General features: G+C 41.6%; 1 protein-coding gene across 1 annotated transcript in view; it reads right to left on the bottom strand.

Moving 5' to 3' along the window:
• Positions 1-7,942: 7,942 nt before the first annotated feature.
• LOC134740617 (chromodomain-helicase-DNA-binding protein 7-like) overlaps positions 7,943-24,422 on the bottom strand; it is a 48,850-nt gene continuing 32,370 nt past the window's right edge. Inside the window, exons 13-16 of the mRNA XM_063673149.1 lie at positions 19,837-20,168; positions 18,235-18,381; positions 11,592-12,414; positions 7,943-11,484 (exon numbers count right to left, since the gene is read on the bottom strand). Of these exons, the coding sequence (XP_063529219.1) occupies positions 9,112-11,484; positions 11,592-12,414; positions 18,235-18,381; positions 19,837-20,168 (3,675 nt within the window). The 3' untranslated portion in view covers positions 7,943-9,111. The remainder of the gene's footprint in view (positions 11,485-11,591; positions 12,415-18,234; positions 18,382-19,836; positions 20,169-24,422) is intronic.

Below are 24,422 nucleotides of genomic sequence, written 5' to 3'. Positions count from 1 at the left end.
ATAAATGTCAGGTCACTCAGGTCAGACAATAGACATTAGAGTGTCACTTTCCGCCAGCAACGCCAGCACGAAACTTTAATGTCAAAGTTGTGACCAGTGGGAAAATTGATGCGGTCAAAATATCTCTATCTCGCTCTTACTTATAGTTGCGTCCGTGACGGACGTACAGTGGACATTATCGAACCAGCGCCGGACCGCCGCGGTTAAACGTAACACACCATCGCACCGCACCAAGGTCATTGTGCGACGCACCCATAAGTAAGAGCGAGAAAAAGATATCCTTGGTGCAGTGCGATCACAGATTAACCCCGGTGCGATGGTGTACGCCTTTATAGAAGTTTGACGTTTAAATAACACTTGCACAGTCTGGGCCATAATAATATAATAATAGTTCTTTATTTACAGGTAAACACCCAATTCAAATACATGTACAGTGTAAAAATAAGTACAGTGTAAAAATACAAAAATAAAATACAATTAAAAATAAAAATACCAAAAATTGATAAAAATTAGGTAGTCACAGATCGTCACTTCCTGTTCCTCTCACGGTGCACGGAAACCCAGTTAACCCGGACAGCTCACGGAGAATACTGTTGTCAGACGTTCTTAGGCGACTCCAGAAGGTAGCGACGCGGGAGCGAATGATGGCAAAAAAGTCAGGGACTTCGGCCTCAGCACCATAGATGGTAGGATCCTATAGATGAGCTATAGGCGTGTGTCCGTGAGGGACAGAACATACGCAATGCGACAAAATGATTGGTCGGGTTTATTTGTTGCCCACCATAAACCATACTAAATTTGCAGTGGGGAATAAAAAAAATGTGAGATTGTGACAAGGACAAACAATAATAGCGCTTTCTCTGCTACTCCTACTGAAAGATAGATAAGACTATCCCGTTCTGTCAGTTCCCCCACCACTCATACTCATGCCCAATCCATACTAATAAATTAATAATTCATGGTCTGGGTTATTAAAAATCGCTGCCAACAAGCCCCCATTCACACTCCTACATGGTAATGGTATGTAGTAGGGTAGTCCGCCTCATTAAGTAGGATTGTGAATGTGGTCGCGGGACTACATGGCGTCCTACAAAACCCAGGTAGGATGCCTCTTGGGTCCTACAAGCCCCGCCACCGCTGCAGTCCGCCGCGCAGGATTGTCTGTGGGTTGACGTCCTACGTAGCAGGACTGCAATGTAGCGAATTAGACCGTGAATGTTAATGCAGGACTGTAGTCCGCCGTTTTGTTTACAATTGAAAACACGCGCTTAGCAGATTTTATTGAAATATATAAAGGAATTCGATGTGTATGTGATCAAAAATCACCAAAATTGCCCTATTTTTATTATTATTATTATTCAGTAAGCAGGCAGGCAGTTGTGACAACTGATATAGCCTGTATCCAGTTATCATTGACAGTTATCGTTGAACGGTAGATGTGGAGGTATGCTTTTCTAATTTTTTTTTTCAAATTTCCCTAAATACTATATGTGTATAGAAAAAAGGTGGCAACCCTAGTGCAGGGTCAAAATGTCCATACGGACCGGCTATCTATGTGGCAAAAAGTGCAATGGTTAAAATGGACGGCAGTTAAAATGTGTTCGGGTCCAATCGAACAAGTGCCATAATGTATAATGGCCAACGCGAACACGTGTGTAAATGCATCAAGGAAAACAAGTACATGAGAAAATGTTGAATTCTAAAATTGCCCGCTTCAGATGCCCGAAGGGCAAACTGCCCAAAAATAGGAGCCCCGCTTCGGCGTCTAGTCAAGTATTAGGTTTATTCATAAAAACAAAGAAATAAAGGACATTAAGGATAAAATATTATAAAATTAAAACTAGAAGTACTAAACCTAAAAATTAAATTAATTATAGTTTTAGCAAACTAACAGGCAATGTATAGGTAGGTATATAAAAGGGCTATGTCCCGTTCCGACTGTCACCAGGTCCAAACGTGCCAAAAATGCTAGCGGCATTGCCGCGTTGCACGGCCAGCGATATTTGCTGGACCAGGTAAGAGCCGGAACGGGGGTCGCGGCCCCTATCCCTCAACCGTCGCCCCAAAGTTTTTATAAATGTTTTGGCCTCCGCACACCAAGGCCCCGCCGTTTCTATAGCGACCGGAACAAAGTCGTATGTTGGTACCAAGTTTGCATATTTGTTATTTTTTAATTTTGCAGCATTATCGGCGGCCGCGCCTGCCATTTTGTTGGTATGAGTGATGTGGGAGGGGGCAAAGGTGCTAACGCAAGTGGCGTCCCAAATCAGGCTGCGGCCTTTTGCCCAAGGTACCAACGTAAGGCCGTCCGGTCGCTTATCGTCTGTGCGGCTTAAACCCTGCGGCTCCAGGATGCATGGTACACTGGCCGAGACCATAGCACGACGGATCAGCTCGTTGATGGCGTGATGCCTTGGTATTCGACCCGCACATCGCAAGCAGCTTAAGCCGTGGTGCCCATTAGTCTCGACCATAGTCCCGCAGATGCAGCGATGGGGTTCGCATATATTACACCCTAGTCTTAAGGCGACTCCGACTCTTAACGTGTCATCTTCAAGGAAGGTACCCAATTGTGGTGAAGGCAGTGCATGCAGCCAGGCCCCCGACTCGGGTTGCCTGACGGCTTTTAGTCTGGCGACATCTTCTGCTTGTGGAGCGCTGTTCAATAAGTTGAAATACGGGCGCTCACACAAGGTGTCGTCCCAAGGTCTTTAAGGATCAAGTTGAGAAGGGAATGTTTTTTGAATTACAAAAGTACCAATTTTTTTTTACGTGCTAGTTAATTTTTTGACAATTCATTTAAACTTATGCACGTTATATCAATCAAGCGTTTTGTCCATCACCCCTTTTAGTACAACCGGATTAAGTCTCGCCTCGAAATCCTTCCAAAGATATGAAATTTGGTATGTATGTTAATTAAAGGTCTCTTTTTCATGTCCGCACTATTTGACATTTTGGGACCTCGAGGAATCGCAGCCATCTTGGAAAATGTGTACCATCCTGGAGAAATTTGCGTTTTACTCTAAATATACGTTCTCTATGAAAATATGGTGTAAGGCAACATTAAAGCTTATTAAATTCTACAAAAGTCCTAGATAACTTTGCGGAAAAAATACATCTTGTTATAGAAAATAATAGCTGAATCCAGATTTAGCGCTTATACCCTTTCAGGGGATATTCTCTTAATATGAAACTTGGAGGAATATGAATTCCACTTTTGTCTATACATTTGTACACGTTCTACTCCAATATCAACATTTTACTCGACTGCGACTTAAACAGAAAGTAGGGTTATGGGTTTAAATACTGAAAATCAGTACACCCTGTAGCTCAGGATACTGGACCGATTTTTTAAAACGACATATTGGTAGATTCCTCTTGCCCTTCACAACCTGTTTACACCTGTTTTATTAAAGAAAAATCAATACAGCTGCCTTGAGAGGACGCCGAATACTAAATCATATTTTTACTTCTAGCGCCTAAACTATTGAGTGGATTTTAATATAATTTTTAAGAAAAAAAACCGACTTCAATGGGGGATGGCGCTGAAAGCATTCTTAGATTCCAGACAATGAAATGAAAAAGACAGCATCTTTTGCCTAATTATGTAGAAAAGGAGGTAAACCGACCCACTTTTCTAGTAGCATTTCGTTTTTGTAAGGGTCGCAGTTCTAACCTAACCTAACCTACTTTTCTGATAGCAGTTCTGTTCTGTGAGAATCGCAGTTCAAAAAACCCACCCACCCACCTAACCCACTTTTCTAGTAGCATTTACGGGTCCGGGTCTGGGTTCGGATCAGAGTCCGGGTCCGTGTCCGGCTGTCCGGGTCCAGGTTTGGGTCAGAGTTCGGTCCGGGTCCGGGTCCGAGTTGGGGTCCATGTTCAGACCCGGGTCCGGGTCCGAGTCCGGGTCCAAGTTTGGGTTTGGGTCCATAAGGAAGAGAACAAATCGCCAAACGTGAACTATGTGTCATTGAATAGTTCCATTCTGATCATCATCAGCAGTTCCACTTCATCAAATATCACTTTTTTAAATGTAAATGCTGGATTTGTTGATGAAAATACAAAAATCACTATATGTATGCCTTTCACATTTGAGGAGTTCCCTCGGTTCCTCGTGGGTCTCCTCATCAGAACTCGAGCTTGACAAAAATATGTCTTAAAAACTTAAGTTGCTTAACAAACATAAAGAAGTGGACAAATCGCCAAACGTAAACTATGCGTCATTAAAGAGTTCCATTCTGATCATCATCAGCAGTTCCACTTCATCAAATGTCACTTTTTAAAATGGAAATGCTGGATTTGTTGATAAAAATACAAAAATCGCTATATGTATGCCTTTCACATTTGAGGAGTTCCCTCGATTCCTCATGGATCCCATCATCAGAACTCGAGCTTGACAAAAATGTTTCTTGAAAACCTAACTTGCTTAACAAACATAACGAAGAGGACAAATCGCCAAACGTGAACTATGCGTCATTGAAGAGTTCCGTTCTGATCATCATCAGCAGTTCCACTTCATCAAATGTCACTTTTTAAAATGGAAGTGCTGGATTTGTTTATAAAAATACAAAAATCACTATATGTATGCCTTTCATATTTGAGGAGTTCCCTTGATTCCTCATGGATCCCATCATCAGAACTCGAGCTTGACAAAAATGTTTCTTGAAAACCTAACTTGCTTAACAAACATAACGAAGAGGAAAAATCGCCAAACGTGAACTATGCGTCATTGAAGAGTTCCGTTCTGATCATCATCAGCAGTTCCACTTCATCAAATGTCACTTTTTTAAATGTAAGTGCTTGATTTGTTGATGAAAATACTAAAATCACTATATGTATGCCTTTAACATTTGAGGAGTTCCCTCGATTCCTCATGGATCCCATCGTCAGAACTGCTTTTTGACAAAAACGGGACCAATCTGTATGTATATACTTACGATCAAAAAAATAATTTTCAAAATCGGTCCAGAAATGACGGAGTTATGGAGTAACAAACATTAAAAAAAAAAAAAAAACAAAAAAAAAACAACCGAATTGAGAACCTCCTCCTTTGAAATTTGAAGTCGGTTAAAAATAGACATCAATAGATCCATAATTGGTACACGAGTGCTATGCAATACAAATTTACTAAAATAAATGCAGGAAAAATGTGTAAAACTTAAAAATGTGACTATAAAAACAGGTAATGAAATTTGACACCTACAATTTCAGGGATCCCTGTTTGTGTGTCATAAAATTGGAGCTTCGGGGACCACGGGGATCAAGCGCCATCTTGAAAAGTATAAGTCTTTTTTGGTTTTTCTTTTTTTCTCGGAATATCTGGGTTTAATGCGAATACTGTGTATGGCGAAACGAAAGCTTATTAAATTCCACACTATAAAGTTATACTACACCATGTCCCAAAAACGAAGCCTTTTCTAGAAATAGGGCTTACAAGTTACAAGGGAAGCTTACAAGTTTCCACACTTTTTTTTTTGTGGTTGGGTAGATAATGTTGTTGTGTTCCAAAAACTGGTAAAAAAATTATACAGGTATTTTTTTCTGACCCGTCTTAAAACAAAATTTTAGTAGGAGATGATTAAGTATAACCTTTTGACTTCTGAGCCATATTTCTAGAAGAAAGCTCCGTTTTAGGGACATGGTGTTTTACACCTTTTTTGTGTAGAACTTAATAAGCTTTTGTTTCGCCATACACAGTATTCGCATTAAACCCAGATATTCCGAGAAAAAAAGAAAAACCAAAAAAGACATACTTTTCAAGATGGCGCTTGATCCCCGTGGTCCCCGAAGATCCAATTTTATGACACGCAAACAGGGATCCCTGAAATTGTAGGTGTCAAATTTCATTACTGTCACTATTGTTTAAACCCCATTTAAGACCTAAAATCTGTTTTTATAGTCACATTTTTAAGTTTTACACATTTTTCCTCCATTTATTTTAGTAAATTTGTATTGCATAGCACTCGTGTACCAATTATGGATCTACTGATGTCTATTTTATTGAAATCCACTCAATAGTTTAGGCGCTAGAAGTAAAAATATGATTTACTATTCGGCGTCCTCTCAAGGCAGTTGTATTAATTTTTCTTTAATAAAACTGGTGTAAACAGGTTGTGGAGGGCAAGAGGAATCTACCAATATGTCGTTTTAAAAAATCCGTCCAGTATCCTGAGCTACAGGTGTACTGATTTTCAGTATTTAAACCCATAACCCTACTTTCTGTTTAAGTCGCAGTCGAGTAAAATGTTGATATTGCAGTAGAACGTGTACAAATGTATAGACAAAAGTGGAATTCATATTCCTCCAAGTTTCATATTAAGAGAATATCCCCTGAAAGGGTATAAACGCTAAATCTGGATTCAGCTATTATTTTCTATAACAAGATGTATTTTTTCCGCAAAGTTATCTAGGACTTATTTGTGTAGAATTTAATAAGCTTTAATGTTGCCTTACACCATATTTTCATAGAAAACGTATATTTAGAGTAAAACGGAAATTTCTCCAGGTTGGTACACATTTTCCAAGATGGCTGCGATTCCTCGAGGTCCCCAAATGTGAAATAGTGTGGACATGAAAAAGAGGCCTTTAATTAACATACATACCAAATTTCATAACTTTGGAAGGATTTCGAGGTGAGACTTGATCCGATTGTACATTTTGTTGTACTTGCATTTTGAGATGTGTACCATTTGTCACTAAACCATTGTGACCACGATGATGTGTACATTTTGGTCATTTTGACACTAGCCATTACAACGTTCATACTTTTTGCCACATAGACAGCCCGGTCCGTATGGACATTTTGACACGTTGACTGCCCATTCCTGGAACCTTTTTGACGTATTTCATATTTCCGAAACCGAAGTGCGGTTTTTTTTTTATCGTTTATTGTTTCTATGGAAAAGACAAAAAAACCAAATGGTAATTTCAAGATTTTTTTGATTGAAATGGGTTTTTACGAGCATTATGCTAACCTCTGAATTTCAAACGATTTGGTATAAATAAATTATTGTTTTCATGTTTTTTTAACAAAACCGCAGCTGTTGTATTAATGAGCAGTATTCCAAAAAATCACAATACCACCGAATTACGGTGTATAACCATCTGCGAGGATATTACGGTTACGATTGCGGTTCTCGAGATAACTTCAATTTTTTAACCTTCTCCATAAATTTTTTTAGAAAAATAAAATCATAACGTGATAATTTTCGTGATAAATCATCTGAAATTCATAGGTTAGCATAAAAATGCTAGTAAAAACCCATTACAATAAAAAAAACAAATCTACAACTTTGGTTCTTGTGTCTTTGCCATAGAAACAATAATAAACGGAATAAAAAATAAAACCGCACCCGTGACGGAAATGTGTAGTACGCCAAAAAATCACAAATAATTTGCATTATGCTAACCTCTGAATTTCAAACGATTTGGTATAAATAAATTATTGTTTTAATTTTTTTTTACAAAACCGCAGCTGTTGTATTAATGACCAGTATTCCAAAAAATCACAATTAATTCGGTGTATAACCATCTGCGAGGATATTACGGTTCTTTTTGCGGTTTTCGAAATAAATTAATTTTTTGTTCCTGCTCAATACGTTTTTTTGAAGAAAAAAAAACATAACAACACTGTTTATGCCAAATCGTCCCAAATTCGAAAGTTACCTTACAACAGCTGGCCAAAATGTATCTCAATAAAAAACTTTACACCTTTACAAATTTTGCTAAAAATATATCTTAGTTTCCGAGTAAAATCGCTGACACAGGGACAGACAGACAACCATGACGAAACTATAAGGGTTCCGTTTTTGTCAGTTTGGCTACGGAACCCTAAAAAACGAGCTATAGTAAAATGATGATGACAAGTCTGCATTTGAAGACGAAAGTCGCGTGGTCTGATGTGCTAGGCTAGAGGTAGGTTACAGCAAAACCAATGATATCCGTTTCATATTTATTTATGATTTGTCACATAATTATCTATATTACAGTTCATCAATACAGCAATGCAAAATAATAAGATTAATAAGAATACAATGTAATAAATAATTTTATCACATCCAGTGTTGCTCTTATTTTTAAAATAGAAAACGAAATCATAGCTTGATACGTATTTCACAATCTATAAAATAATTAAACAATATAATAAAATGTGATTGCAATTGCATCGCGAAGTCTAACTTAACCTTAAGTTCAAATATAAAATACCTATCAAAACCAATATATTGACGACCACGAATTAATCTAAAATGTGTTGCCTTTTGCAAGAGATCTTGTGATACCTTTACATCACAACAGTATCAAAATGATGAAAGTTTTTTTTTGTAATTTCATTTGATGATAGGTCAAACTCAAGACAGGTCGTATTGATCCTAAAATATTATATTAGGGAGTCTGCCTGCGACAAGAACACAATACCAATTTTTTTTCATCAAAGCATTGTATGGTTATAAATTAATAAATATAATAAAATGTAACTACTTCTTATGACAAAATGTATATATAGCATAATTGCAATAGTCATTAGTACGTGGAGTATCCAGTCTTCTATAATTTTTACTATAAGTAATGGATGTCGCAAGAAAATACCAATGACTACATCATCTCACTCACTCACCACTCACCATCCATTTGTCTCTCATTTTTGTTTATTTCTATTATCCTCGATGTTTAGCTAACTGGGTGCGTAGCCAACATGCCAATCGTTTATGCTCCGTAGCGAACAAAATGCAACGGTCTCTGTCGCACTAATACGAAAAAGTGATAGAGAGAGATGATTACGCTACGGAGCGTTAACGATTGGCATCTTGGCTAAGCACCCTGACCAGTTTCAAATGCTATACACCGCGTGGCTTGTATTTGTCTGCGACATACACCGTTATAATAAGAAAAGTATTCTTACATCTAACCTAACCATTAATTTTATGTATGCCAGAATCACCTGTGAAAATAAGAGAATGTCCTAGTCACTTTCTGTATATAACAGACATAACATGATGAACGTAAACAGAGCTGCAACTTAGTACGTCTAGACCAATTTTAGACATCTCGCAATACTGCGTTAATAAATAGTGTGATGCAAATTGTTAGGTACCGCCAGTCTAATCCTTTTCAGTGATTTGTGTTGGACTCTGTCGATAAACGGCCCGCACTCGAGCGCAACTCACGTCGCGGCCCCGCTACTGCTTCTTCAGATGACTTACGGCCTTTTTTTCGGCTGCCTCGCCGGCCTCCGTCATTAGCTGATGTATCGTCGACGCTACCAGATTCCTCAGAGGCGCCGGTGTCCTTGCTCTGCTCTTCGGCTATATTACTGCTAGATTCGGCACCGTGAGTACTATCGGCACCTCTCTGCATCATTGAATTGTCATAAGTACTGGCTTTGGGTTGAGATTTTTCCTCTTTGTCAATGTGAGGGGGGCAGTCTATTGTAGATTTCGGAACGTGTTTTTCGAAATCACTGGCTTTAACACCAGTTTTGATAACTGTCGAAGGAGCAATGAGGTCTTCTAGATCCATTTCCCCCGTAGGATGATCTTGTTGCTTATCTATGGCTGAAATACACTCTGAAGACGCAGATTCCTTTGCCTTTTTTGCAGAATTCATTTCAGGTGTTTGCATAGCCAAGTTTTCCGGTTCATTACTCATTTCATCATGCGTCCGTTTTAACCCCAATGGTAAAGATGGATCTTCAGAAGCGAGTGCTCTCGCAATATATTCTGAAGAGCTCTTGCTGAGTTTTTCATAGGCATCCTTCTCCATGTCTTTAACTTTTTTCGCATCTGCCGAGCTAACTAGGCTGGCGCTCAAAGCACCAGATGCCATTTGTTCCAATAACATTTTACTAATGTCAATATCTTTCTTGTCACCCTTTAACAATTTTTCTTGCACGGCAGCAAATTCCGGTGGCATCTGCGATCTTAAGGAATCATATGGAACTTTCTTCTTGTCACTTTTGGACAAGTCTGTTGCCATGGATTCATGACTGTCTGTCTCTCTGCTTCTTTTGTCTGATTTTAACTGACTGACATCATAATTCATAGACTGCTTAGATAGTGATTCTAGCAGATATGGATCCGGTGGTAAAAGTATTTGAGGTAATTGACTTGATTGTTGGCGGTCTGAAACCTTCTGTTGGCGAGAAGTCGCCGAACTTGTTACGACAGTAGATGATCTGGGTGTCGTAGTCTTCACTGAACTTCCCCGAGCTGATCCATGACTGGAGCTGTGCATTGTGGACGAGCCAGAACTGGCGGCCAAATTGTTACTAAGCAATCCTAGCGCATCATACGCTGACGATATCCCCGAATGCATTCCGAATGGATTTAAACTGCCTAATCCCAATTGCGGATATAACATGTTAGGATTAGGGAAAACGAAAGGAAATTGTGAATTAGCATTTTTAGAGCTGGACGCGCTTCCGCTCTCAGTCGACTTTCGGGATTTCGATTTAGAATCACTGGCAGCAGCCGCGCCGAGGCTATTCATGTCTAAACCAGAAAATCCAGGCAGTCCCAGACCAGCTAAATTGGCAAATATATTACCTCCAGAAAGGTTTCCCAATAAATTGGGCATGCTACTGAATGAGCTAAGCAATGGATTATTTTTCGGATCGAAACTGCTTAGGCTCGATAGTAGTTTAGGATCAAATGTATTTAGTAGTTTGGGGTCGAAACCTGTCAAATTGGAGAGTGTTGCTGCTAGTGTTTTTGGATCAAATGCACTCAAACTAGACAGACTAGCTAAGAGAGCTGGGTTCAACCCGGCTAAGTTTTGATTCAGGTGCGACCCGGCTGACAAAACATTAGCCGTAGATGAATCCAGAGTGGGTGGTCGACCCTTCTTTCTTTCAGTCATCGAGCTACTGGGCGCCATGGGCGAAGGTCTCTGACTCCGCACGTCCTGCGGTAGTTTGACATGCTCCTTGATTCCCTCCGTCCATTTGGGGTCGATATCGTACATAGGGTTCTCGGCGATCCACTGCGCGAGGTTCCTGAGCTGCGGCGCCTTGTGGCCGACGATGCGCTTGCCGGTGACGCGGTGCACAACCGGCACGTGCTCGTCCGGCGCCAGCCGAGGCGTCGTGCCGCGCCTGCGCGGCTCCACGCTGGCCTGCTCCGCCAGCCATTTGTTGACTTTAGCTTCGTGAGAGTAAGCTTTCATCGTTGCCGAGGACGACTGTACTTTCTGGGCTTTACTACTGTGCTCCAACGACTGTTGTAAAAATGACGAGAGATCCTTCGACATATGCGGCGAAGGCACGTTGGTGACGGTGACCGAGAAAGGCTTTTGAGCGGGGGGCGTCGCGGAAGAGGGGGGAGCGGCCGGCGTCACGGTCACGTCGGGCAGGATGGAGCCGCGGCTGCGCGGCGGCTCCGGCGTCGACGTGCTCGGTCCCCGGCCCTTGGCCGCCGATAAACCTAACACTATTTCGTCTAGTTTCTTCCTCTTCTTCTCTTTACCGACAATCTGCTCCGGCGCGGCCTGCAAAAATAATGTATGTAGGTCACCGAGAATATGTTGTAGATATACTTCAAAAAAATCAGCCTAGAAAAGACATCGATACAGCATTAATATGATCTATTACTAACCACATTTTTCCTTTTCATCAATTTGGTGAGCGTGTCGTCCAACCTGCCCCTGGGGGCGGCGGTGGCGGCTGACGAGGAGGAGGGGGAGGGGGCGGAGGCGGAGGCGTCGGTGGCTTGCGGCGTGCGGCGGCCGAGGCTGAAGTCCTGCGCCTCGCTGAGGTCGAGCGGCGCGGACAGGTCGACGGGTGCGGGGGTGGGGGCGGGAGAGGGTGCCACGCGCTGGTGCGCGGGCGGCGGCGCGGGGGTGGAGCGGCGCGAGCCCGAGTCGCTGGACGCGTCGTCGCGCGCCGCGCCCGAGTGCGCCGCCGCCGGCGACGACAGCAGCGCGTGCAGCTTGGCGCGCTCCGTCTCCACGTCGATGGCGATGTGCCGCTTCTGACTCTGCTTGCGCTCCTCCTGTAGTTCCGCCTGGATGCTGCGGGTGTCGCTCTTGGAGCCGGAGGCGGAGGGCCACTCGCAGTTCTGTACGGCGTGGGCGATGTGATGCAGGCGGGTCTCGAGCGGGCGCTCCGTGAACCACATGTCGGGGGTGAGCGCCTCGTCCGCGCGGCCCAGCTTGGCCAGAGTCTCGAGCTCGGAGAGCGCGTCGGTGTCCTCGTCGTCGCGCTCGACGTTGGTCGTGCGCTTGCTGCGCCGGAGCGACATTCGCGTCTCGGAAGCCGAGCCTTCTGACCCCTTCTCGTCCTCGTCGGACGACGCTTTTTCTTTCTCCTCCGCTTTCTTTGCTCCGCTTTTATTACTGTTGTACCATTTGCTGGCACAATCGGCGAATGGTAGTTTAGGATCACAAAACAGTTTGTGGTAAGTGTCGCCCAATCCGTGCCTGTAGAAAAAAAGTAGGATCATAAATAGATTGTTTTGCAAATAAACGGCATAGAAATATATATATATATATATATATATAAAACAAGTAATTAAATAATACAATCAAAAATAGTGTTGCTACCTTGGCCAGAAAACTAAGAAAGGATAAGATTTTTTTTATTTAAAAGAAAAAACCTCATTAACATTTTGTCAATGTCCTGTGGCCCCACACCAGCGATTGATAATAAACATGGATGACTAGCTTCAAAGAAAATATCAGCTTATAAAAGGCTACAACATTAGAATACGCATGCTCACCAGCGGACCAATTGCAGTCAAAGTTTAGGTATGGGTTTTCTTTGACCAAGATTATGATTGGTCAATTTCACCGACCCGAAATACTATTGGTCTATTTTAAAATTAGTCGCTCTGATTGGCCGTAACCATGCTACACTGTCACTTGAAAATACTTGACAATGAAAACTGTCTCTTAGTAGACGGTTTCATGCAATATAGAACATGTTTTATATGCAATATTTTTGTACGATAATTTATTATTTTATTTTTAAGTGAATAATGGGAGATAATTTATTGATGGCCATGTACGTCTGTCGCACGTTTTTAATAGTTATTTACGATACAAGCGCGATATTCGCAACGAGTGACGAATTTTAAAACACGACAAGACAGTGTTTTAAATCGACACGAGTTGCGAATTACCTTTTCCCACGTGTATCGTACAACGTTTTACAATACATATGGCCCATTAAATTTCGACATTTTTTATTTATTTATTTAAGTAATTACAACAACAATATCTAACTAACATAGTTACGTAATGTGCTTGTTATAGCACAGGGTGTCGTAATGGAGCACCAGATGTACTGTAAATAACGTAAACGTTTTTATAAATTTTGACCTCAGATTCATAATAAAGGTCCTCTTTGATCCTCAGACATCGATTTTCATCTTGATTAGAGCTAAGATAGAGAAAAGAGAATGATAATAAAAAGCCTCTCTCAGATTCGCAGATGTCGATTTTCATCTTGATCAGAGAAAACATGCAGAAATTCTTATTTGACACGTCGTAAGAACAGTTTGTGTGGGAAAATAACATTGTTGTTTTTAATATTTTCCTTGCAATTTCCATATTTTCTCACCATTCTAACCGTCCCTGTAGGGCTAGCACATGTTTGGCGCGACAGCATCTCGCGGCGAGATAGATTATCCGTCCCTCTTTTAACATAGAAAAAGACGGGTAGTCTGATCTCGCCGCGAGATACTGTCGCGCCAATCTTGTGCTAGGTCTACTGGTCTGCCACAAATATTTCTATACCAAAATTAGCCACATCGGTCCTTTAGCCAAGGGGCTGAGCCAAGAGCCAAGATGCCAGGGACATGTTAAAATGTACACATTAAAAAAGCGCCACCTACAACGGCGATTAGTACTTACTACCACTAATTTAAATTAAATGGACTATATCAAAACAACCACAACATATTAACAAATTTAAAATAATAGGATCTTAATATCAATGGCTGTTTAAAAATGCATGACATCATCCCCATATATAATCTGTCATGAGCAAAAGAAATCGAAATAAAATAATATTATCATGGCCAAATTATATGTGAAAGGTAATCCCATAATATTTTCAGTGTTTGTTGGAACGGCTAGCACATCATTTAACCGCACAGTAAGGCATATATTTTCCTTAAAGAAATAATCTAAATACTTCTTACGACTGTGACAACGGGCCGCCATTTGCGAACTAAATAGCGCCGTGGCGCAATATTTACGCCCCACCCAGCGTGGCTAAAAATGTGTGGGGTCATTTTGCAGAGCTAGTTCGTCATCTATATTTATTATCAATCGCTGCCCCACACTAGGCTATGCCATGTCACGTGGTAGCCGGATTCGTAACATACCTACAGCCAAAGGTTAAGTAAAAACTAGGTCACATTATTAATAGAATCACTTAAGTCTAATAGGTAATGTAATAATTAAATAAATTAAGTACGAGTGCAGTTTGATAGGTACACGTTTTACCACATTGTCTATGTCACTGGTCAAAAATGTATTTTCCACATTTATGGCTTATGAAAGATGCCTTACATTTTTCATAAGCCTTAAAAGATGAAAGAAATTGGCGCTCTTGTTTTTTCTTCCTTCAAACACTATCAAAGGTATAATTTTTTTCATAAAGCGGTCGACTATATTTGCAAGTATGAAGAAAGAACAGCATCAATCCGTAGTTCGGTTCTTGTATTTAGAAAGAAAAACGTATGACGATATGAGAGTAGGTGAGTAAGGTTGCGGATTGTTTATAACGACTGATCTTCTTCCATAACAACCCTCAGAATATGATGCTTAACGAATTTAGCGTGGCAGTACATCTGTTTTGATGTTATACCGGGCATTAGCCCACCAAATAAACGAGTTAAGTATAAGACCTAACATTTGACTATCAGGCAATCCGACAGGACCTCGCTCGCGGAAGAAAACCAAAGCGATCCAAAGATGCATCTTGCAATTATGAGCAACTTAGACTCATCGGCACGAAGCGCAGAACTCATAAACTACATAAAGTCACAATTATAAAGACGGTACATGGGGCGGTACCGATATTTTAATAGCGGCGGCAGAATACTACGGCATAAATGTGAAAATAGAGTCTAATTCGCTAATCAGCGAAATCGACTCCACACTGGCGTTCGCGGCTTCGCGCCGCGTAGTCTGGAGCGGGCTTAATACATATTACGTACTAGCTGTGCCCGCGTGGAATTCGGTCTGTGTCAGTAAGCGGCTAATTCACCCCTAATAGGCATGATGACAGTAATTAAAAGTCACTAAAATATTATATTTATTTGATGAAACTTTAGTCGTAGAATACGAAAAACGCATTTTTTTTTATATTTAGCGATATTGGTAAAATGTTTTGTTAAAATAAAATTACAAAATACGTAAGTCCGCCATGATTCGTTGAACACCAATCAGAGCGAATGACGTCACGTTCAGGTCAACAAATATTCAAAGTACTGGTTCTCCTATGGTTTTCCTGCTATTTTATTTACGATTCACGGATTCAATATTAGTAGTTTAAACCGAATATTAACTAATAATAATAACTTGAATCATGGAACAAGGATTTACTAAGGCAAACAGGGCTAATTTTCCTAGAATCGATGTGATGATGCTTGGAGAGTTTTTACAATCAAACGAAGACTTTTGTTCAGCAGAATTTAGAAATGTCAAAAGTTCCTTGTAAGTAAAATAAACAATATTTATAATTATACATATAAAAAAAACATACTAATTTAATTAATTAACTAAATCCAAATCCTGTAAAATCGCTTTTAATGTGTATTCCATAGCAGGTTAATATTACAATTTCGCATTATCTATTAAAGACAAAACTGGTGCAATTTGAAACCTAACCTCAAAAACCTACTCTGATGCAACTTTTATAATAAAGTTACGCCTCAAACAAGATAGATACCGTTAGGTATAGTAACTGAAAAATAAATTAAATACTCACATCGAAATGATCTTCGCAAAAATAAAGATGAGTCTTAGGCAATACGGCCGTTGTCTCGCCTTGAAGTGTAGCTACTTGTTTCGTGTTGTTTTATTGTGTGGAACATGCATAAATAACTTATTAGGAGTTGTAATTGATCTATTATTACACTGAGGACTGCACAACATTTAAACACTTTGGTTCATAATACGAAATAAACAAATTATTTAATAAGCTTCTAAGGAACGCCTAGAACGTGCGTTTTGTTTATATGAACTTGACTTCACTAGGGACGCCATGACACTTACAAGCGTTTTGGAGCGAATTTAAAATCTAAAAACTAAAATGTAGTTTTTTCCTACTAAACCTTTATTAAATGCAGAAATATGTTATTCATAGTAAATAATTTATGATTTTTAACATTATAGGACAGTTTTTCAAAATCTGTCGTCATGCCTATTTCTCTCCCTCTCCCCTGGAGGCGGAAATTGAAGTAAAGTTGACAGATGGATACATTGGATACGCTAGAGAACTGTAGTCCAAATAAAATATTTTACAATTAGGTACCGCTAAATAAAACTAATTTAAAAAAGTATTTTATTCATAATTTTTGTGGTTTTACTTCGGAATGGTATCATTTTGATATCATACATGAATTCGGCATCCCTGATTTATACGAAAACGATACCAAACTTGGCCTAGTAGCTTAAATGATATAGATATCAAGATAAAGTTGAGACCCCTCCACTTCTTAAATCCCTCCTTGGGTCCTAAGGACCAATCCTGCCAAAGGAAATCTTTTGTTCACGCAACGCCGTATTTTAGGACCTGCACCTTCGACTAAATCGAGTGTAGTGATTACCCCCCCTTTTAGGGGTTGAATTATTATAGCATATAACCTGGCCGGAGATTTTCTCGACAGATTAGTAAAGTTTGCATCAAAATCCGTTCAGCCGTTTTCACGTGATGCGCGGTCAAATAAACAGAGAAAGATTCTAAAAACTGTTGGAACGTGTTCTGTTATCGATTTTAAGTGTCCCCAGCCACCCTCTTCCGCTTTATTATATGTATAGATAATCCGCGCGGACAGCTTTCTCATACAATTTGGTGGTGCGGAGCGATCCGCACGGACGGTCCGCGTGACACTAAAACCCGCCTAAGACTAACTACTGGACAACAACACTCACTTGCACACGCCGAGCACGAGCAGCTTGTCGTGACGGGCGGGCTGCCACCAGGGCGGCGCGTCGGCCGAGCGCTCGCACAGCGCCAGGCGCGCGTCCAGCGCCCCGTGCGGCGCCACCTCCTCGCCCAGCCGCAGCAGCTCGCTACTGGACAACAACACTCACTTGCACACGCCGAGCACGAGCAGCTTGTCGTGACGGGCGGGCTGCCACCAGGGCGGCGCGTCGGCCGAGCGCTCGCACAGCGCCAGGCGCGCGTCCAGCGCCCCGTGCGGCGCCACCTCCTCGCCCAGCCGCAGCAGCTCGCTACTGGACAACAACACTCACTTGCACACGCCGAGCACGAGCAGCTTGTCGTGACGGGCGGGCTGCCACCAGGGCGGCGCGTCGGCCGAGCGCTCGCACAGCGCCAGGCGCGCGTCCAGCGCCCCGTGCGGCGCCACCTCCTCGCCCAGCCGCAGCAGCTCGCTACTGGACAACAACACTCACTTGCACACGCCGAGCACGAGCAGCTTGTCGTGACGGGCGGGCTGCCACCAGGGCGGCGCGTCGGCCGAGCGCTCGCACAGCGCCAGGCGCGCGTCCAGCGCCCCGTGCGGCGCCACCTCCTCGCCCAGCCGCAGCAGCTCGCTACTGGACAACAACACTCACTTGCACACGCCGAGCACGAGCAGCTTGTCGTGACGGGCGGGCTGCCACCAGGGCGGCGCGTCGGCCGAGCGCTCGCACAGCGCCAGGCGCGCGTCCAGCGCCCCGTGCGGCGCCACCTCCTCGCCCAGCCGCAGCAGCTCGCTACTGGACAACAACACTCACTTGCACACGCCGAGCACGAGCAGCTTGTCGTGACGGGCGGGCTGCCACCAGGGCGGCGCGTCGGCCGAGCGCTCGCACAGCGCCAGGCGCGCGTCCAGCGCCCCGTGCGGCGCCACCTCCTCGCCCAGCCGCAGCAGCTCGCTACTGGACAACAACACTCACTTGCACACGCCGAGCACGAGCAGCTTGTCGTGACGGGCGGGCTGCCACCAGGGCGGCGCGTCGGCCGAGCGCTCGCACAGCGCCAGGCGCGCGTCCAGCGCCCCGTGCGGCGCCACCTCCTCGCCCAGCCGCAGCAGCTCGCTACTGGACAACAACACTCACTTGCACACGCCGAGCACGAGCAGCTTGTCGTGACGGGCGGGCTGCCACCAGGGCGGCGCGTCGGCCGAGCGCTCGCACAGCGCCAGGCGCGCGTCCAGCGCCCCGTGCGGCGCCACCTCCTCGCGCAGCACACGCAAGAGGTCGATCCTGAGGAATAAAGTTACGTTTTAGAGGCCCGAAAACACAAATAAATAAATATTATACAAGTTTACACAGATCGACCTAGCCCTACAGTAAGCTCGTTAAGGCTTGTGTTGTGAGTACTAGACGATATTTATATAGGTATAATATATGGTTAATGTACGGTTGGTGGATATATACAGTGCTGGACAAAAATAATCACACACATTGTCGTCTCGAAAAATTGCCGCAAAATATTCAATCTCAGAGGGAGGTGTATTCGGAAAAAACATTAAAAACAGGCAACTGTAGCAACTGTTGTGTGAACTTGCCTGGAGCCGGTCGCAGGTGAAGTTAAATCCAAAAATATCGTCAAGTTGTTAGAGAAATTATGGATCTTAAGCAGTGTTGGGCATTCAAGAATAAAATCATTATTTGAACAAGAATTCGTAGGAATAAAATTATCTCGATTTTATTCTCATCAAAATTATTCAAATAATTTTGGTCGGGAATAATTCGTATGAGAAAAAAATTTAAAAGAATAACTTATAAATAAATAATCAAAATCGTTTATTTCAGATCTGCATTGATCCATAACGGTGTCAGTATAAAAATCCTAAAAACTATGTTAAGTACTAAATTAATTAATAACAGTACAATTAAAAAATATTTATCTCTAGGTAAAAACTAAAAGCTAGGTATTTGGTCAGACGTGGCCACTCGGAGACCAGGAGCTCAGGTTGCCATGCTTTATTTCGCTCTCCCAATGGCCACCTCCACCCAAAACTTCGTAACAGCTCGGCCAACACCCTGTGAAGACCCTGTGCTGCCGCGCGGGTCTCAGCATGGAGGCGATTCTTTTCCGCCTAATAGCGAAAAAGTCATCTACTCGCGCTCAGCGAACATGCCGGATGCACTGCAGTGCTTCGGCAGCTGCAACAGCATCCTCAAGATGTTATTATATTGAACGCGCAATGCGTTATAGGCCCGTTGTGTAAACCTCACCCACAGCTTATTGTTAATCATGATTTTTTATTCTAAAAATGTAGTCTGGGTGTAGGGTAATAGTAGTCTCTTGTCTAATTTATACCTATTTTATGGAATAAAATCTTACAAATTGACCGTCGCATAGTTTCAGTAACTATATTGTTTTTAATGTAATAATCAAATCATTAGGTACAATTTAGCTGTTCTAGCCAAGATGCCAATCGCTTGCGCTCCGACAACGAAGCGCTTTCTGTCTCTATCGCTCTTACATATTAGTGCAGTAGAGAGACAGAGCGTTTCGTTGTCGTAGCTCAAAAGATTAGCATGTTGGCTAGGCCCCCAGAACAGCTAAATTGTAGGTACCCAATGATTTGGTTATTAAATTAAAAACAAAAATTGCCATGTTGGCTAGGCACTTTGTGTGAAATTTGGGTAAAAAATTCATTTGATGATTCACGTAATTTGGTAAGAGCAAGAGATACATTTCGGACCTACCTTTCGAGAGTAGCGATAGCTCTTTCTTCGCCAATAGGCTCCGCTTTGAGATCTGCTCTCGTGGGCAGCTCCGCTTCGCCCACAGAGAGGCCGCACTGGCGCTTGCACATAGCCATAAAAGCTTTCAGGTAGTCGGTGAGAGCGTCGTCACTCTTGGAGTCGAGGCGAGCGAGGGAGCGGAAGCGGCCCCAGCGCAGGCTCTTGGTGGCGGGGTCGAACTCGACGCCGTACGACGCCACGGTGCGCCGGAACGCCTCCTCGTCTGCGCGGCTCCAGCGCCACGCCGACACCTCGTCGCGGGCCAGCTGCTCCATGCGCTCCCGGCGCTCCATCTGAACATACCAATATCCACAATTTGGGTACTAACAATATATGTTTTACCACAGAATAACTAATAGTACTACCGTACAGAAAATTCACTCCTTCACAAGAGTCAGATTTAAGTATAAAATTAAACCTACACTCGCCGCCTGCAAGCAAAATTGAAACTTATAACCGCGCACGAACCGTGAATCTTCTTTGCGCGCCGCAGTTTTATGACCGAGCTGCGAGTGTCGGCACGGGGTTGTCACTTGACAAGTTTTTGTACCTATACCTACTGATTTATTATTTTTAAGATAAATATGTAGGAATTACAAACGTTGTTTCTGTAAACATAAAATTTGTAGCCGGAGATAGTATGTCTGATTTTCACGGAAGTAGGCACGGAGTAGGATGGAGATGGCAAGTGGGCGTTCCCGTCTATCCGACAGTTAGTAGCGACCGACTCACTTTATGCACAGACTATGCTCAGTTGTTGTGTAAACTTCATGCTCGAATGACATTCACGTCGTACGTACGCTCGTCTAACAAAAATTGATAATTAAATTTAAAATGCCGTATTGTGCAGTATTAAGCTGCAGAAATCACAGCGGTTTAAAAAATCTTTCACGTGGAGGTATTTCTTATCACCTGTGGTTATTTATTTAAATATAATCCAATAAATACGAAAAATCTGTTTATTTTGCATTATTTACGAATGTTCGTTAAGTAAATCTATATTTTATCAGTTAGAAGTTCACAATCCTTTGTCACTATTCTTTACGTTTATCTGGAATATTCGCTATCCTAAATGTCAAATAACTTCGCTACTCAATTGCTGCGCAATGTCGATATTTATATCGATAAAGTTAAAGTTACGATATTTCAAGTTTGATGTTTGGTTCGGTAATAAATTATTATTTTAGACACGTTTCTAATTATTATTTGGGATAATCAATGTCTTAGTAAATATGGCAGCTCTGGTCATCAAGCACTAAGTTAAGTCGGGGTCATTTCATGGCAACCTTTCAAACCTTCGTATTCCTTTACATACGTTTTTGTTTTTTACACCCATCATATTTTCATCGTTAATATAATTAGACTAGGTACTTAATGCACTTATGCGTACAATGCATGCAATGTGCCATGAATAAACGTTTTATATTTTCTATTTCTTTGTTATTAATTATTGTAGGTTACCACAAGATGCCGATATTAAAAATAAATGGATCAATGCTACTGGGCAAGAAAATTAGTTTCCGCAAAAATATAGCACCATTTGCTAGGAGCATTTCTTAGAGAAAGATTTCTGGGGATAAAATTGCCATACATCTCATCTAGCGTCCACACGCCTAAAACTTAGTTAAGAGCGTTCTTACAAGAAAAGTCGAAATAATGTAAAATTGATGATATTCCCGACAACATTTAAGATTTTACGCTCATTATTAGAAATAAAGAGTACTTGTTCCAGTAAGAGCGTCTTCTTATCCTTAGGAATATCGTTGTACATTTTAGAAAAAGGACTAATTAAATTAGTAATGATTGTTTTTCTGATGGTCGTTTACGAAAAACCGCGTGAAGCACTGAATTGTGAGCTCTTATTTGTAAATTTTGAGAAGTTTACTCTGCTAAAGTTGGATATTTTGTATTACTAATATCCTGTACTTTAGGAATATCGAATGATATTCTTCCTACATGCTTTTAAGAAAGAGAAAATCAATGTTAAACGAATTGAATTTTCTCTTCGAAACAAGTGTAAATTCCTACGAAAATCTACTTAGTATCGAAGTCATTTTTATACACGAGCAATCTACAACGTTTGCTTATACTGTTGGTATACATTTGTGTTTATCAAATTCTACTTTAATTTTTTGGCAATTTTTTGAAAACTACTCTATATTGCCGATGACGCGCGCTGGCGATCTCAGTACCGCGGCAGAGCTTGAAGAGGTCGGACCTGTGTCGGTCGGCTCCGCACGTTTTCGACGGCGACAACGAGGTTTTTTATCGTTGTGTGCGGCAGGCGCCGTGTAAAACGCTATACTGTGTGCGTGTAAACTGGGACTGACAAACTTTGATCCGAGTACTGTATTTGTTTTTATAGTATTATAGTATAGTAACATAACAAACTTCCGAACAACATTAAAAAAAAAAAACAGCCAAGTGCGAGTTGGACTCGCGCACAAAGGGTTCCGTACTATTACGCACAAAACGGTAAATAAATCACGTTTGTTGTATGGGAGCCCCACTTAAATATCTATTTTTTTCTGTTTTTAGGGTTCCGTACCCAAAGGGTAAAAACGGGACCCTATTACTAGGACTCCGCTGTCTGTCTGTCTGTCTGTCCGTCTGTCACCAGGCTGTATCTCATGAACCGTGATAGCTAGACAGTTGAAATTTTCACAGATGTATTTCTGTTGCCGCTATAACAACAGATACTAAAAACAGAATAAAATGTGGTATTTCCTATAAAAAGGGACCTTATTGTCGATGGCGCTTACGCCATTATAAACGATGCTCCGATATAACTAAGACTGAACTTGTATAAGTTTTTAATTATGTATTACTCATCCTCCTTATGAACCCTGGCAGTACCTAGTGGAACTTAGGTTTGGTGCAACATAGGCGCACAGAGTTTTGGTCATTCGACTCGTCTTGATGAGCAACTTGGGAGAGCAGTACTCATGATAGAGCTGATGTTGAACCCTGGCAGTACCTAGTGGAACTTAGGATTGGTGCAACATAGGCACACGCTGTTTTAGTCATCCGACTCGTCTTGATGAGCACTTAGGAGAGCAGTACCCATGATAGAGCTGATGCTGAACCCTGGCAGTACCTAGTGGAACTAAGGTTTGGTTGACATATCAGTCACATTTGACAGATTGACAGTTTTTGTCATTTTCAGTTAAAATTATCTTTTTGGGATAGAATTTAGCACCAAGTAACATTGTTTAAGTGTAGATTTATACTATCTGTCAAAATTGACATTTTTGACAGTTTTGGATCCCAGATCGAAACGGCTTGTCCAATTTTGATAGGACCTTCAACATTAGTCATGGGATGGAAAATGTAGTTTGAACATCTGTCAAAACTGTCAAAATTGACTGTCAGATAAGAAGCAAATTTCTAGTTAGATATTGGTTGTACTGTACTACATATTATTTTTCATACAATCACGATTATCACTACCTATATTATAATCATAAATAAAGTATCATCTAAATGTGTTAAAACATACGGTAATGAAATATCAATACCTAACTGAACACACAAATATCGATAAAACACTCCGATTACACTGTCCCCTCCCTATATCGTCGAATGGAAAGAAGTTCCAACGTTCCTACTCGCAGGCGTGTAGAGATCTCGAAAACACCAGTGTAACGTGACCGTGAGATCCGTAACAAACCATGCTTAATTAGACCTTACTTATACTGGTTTTTTAGCCCTTTTCTCGCCTGTAAGTGATTTTAAAATTCTATAAAATAACGCCATCTGGTGTTAAGTAGTTGTATTAGGTGAACGTTGAGCGAGCTTTTGTGAGATGAATGAGATAATGAAAGAGTCGTATGTCATATAGCTTTGACATTATATTTTAAACCGTCACTCACGTAGCCTACAGTTGATATTCGTTCGAGAAATGTCCACCGGTAATAACCTTTTGGTATGGAAAGTTGCTACGAATCAGAGCAATTTTGTAAGTGTGTGACATATTTTAACGTGGCTATGAATGTGTGAGTTTAGCGATACTGGTTTTCATACTAAATAGGAGTCATTTCACATCCACTAGTTTATTAATTCGTGGAAGTAGGTATGCCACAGAAGTACTTATTCCTTTGAAAATATGTCGGTCAATATAGTCCGGAATTTAAAAAATATGTTTTTTCTGCTTCCTTGTTCTTCCGTTTATTCAGACATCCGTAAACAGAACATTATCTTTTATACAGATTAGATCGCGATTTAGGTTTCGAAGCCATTGCGTATTTTCAATTTTGCGCGAGCGCCACGTGACACGACTATCGTGCGAGCCGAGCGGCAGCCCACTGCCATACACCACGCCGGGCGCGTATTTACAAAGGCTATACTGATATGGTTCAGATGCGAACTGAACTAGATTAGCTTTTGTTTGGACAAAACTTAACAAAACCCTAATCTATTATAGTATAGAAATTTACTGGAATCGTATAGACTTTATTAACTAAATTCATACGGATATTGTTACTACAAATGCTAGTCTGTTGCGATCTAAAATTTGAATCATATTTTAGTAACGACTCCGATTGTAT

This window comes from Cydia strobilella, chromosome 4, assembly GCF_947568885.1.
Source record: "Cydia strobilella chromosome 4, ilCydStro3.1, whole genome shotgun sequence".
In the NCBI taxonomy this organism is placed as follows: Eukaryota; Metazoa; Arthropoda; class Insecta; order Lepidoptera; family Tortricidae; genus Cydia; species Cydia strobilella.
This window is presented reverse-complemented; position numbering and strand designations above follow the sequence as displayed.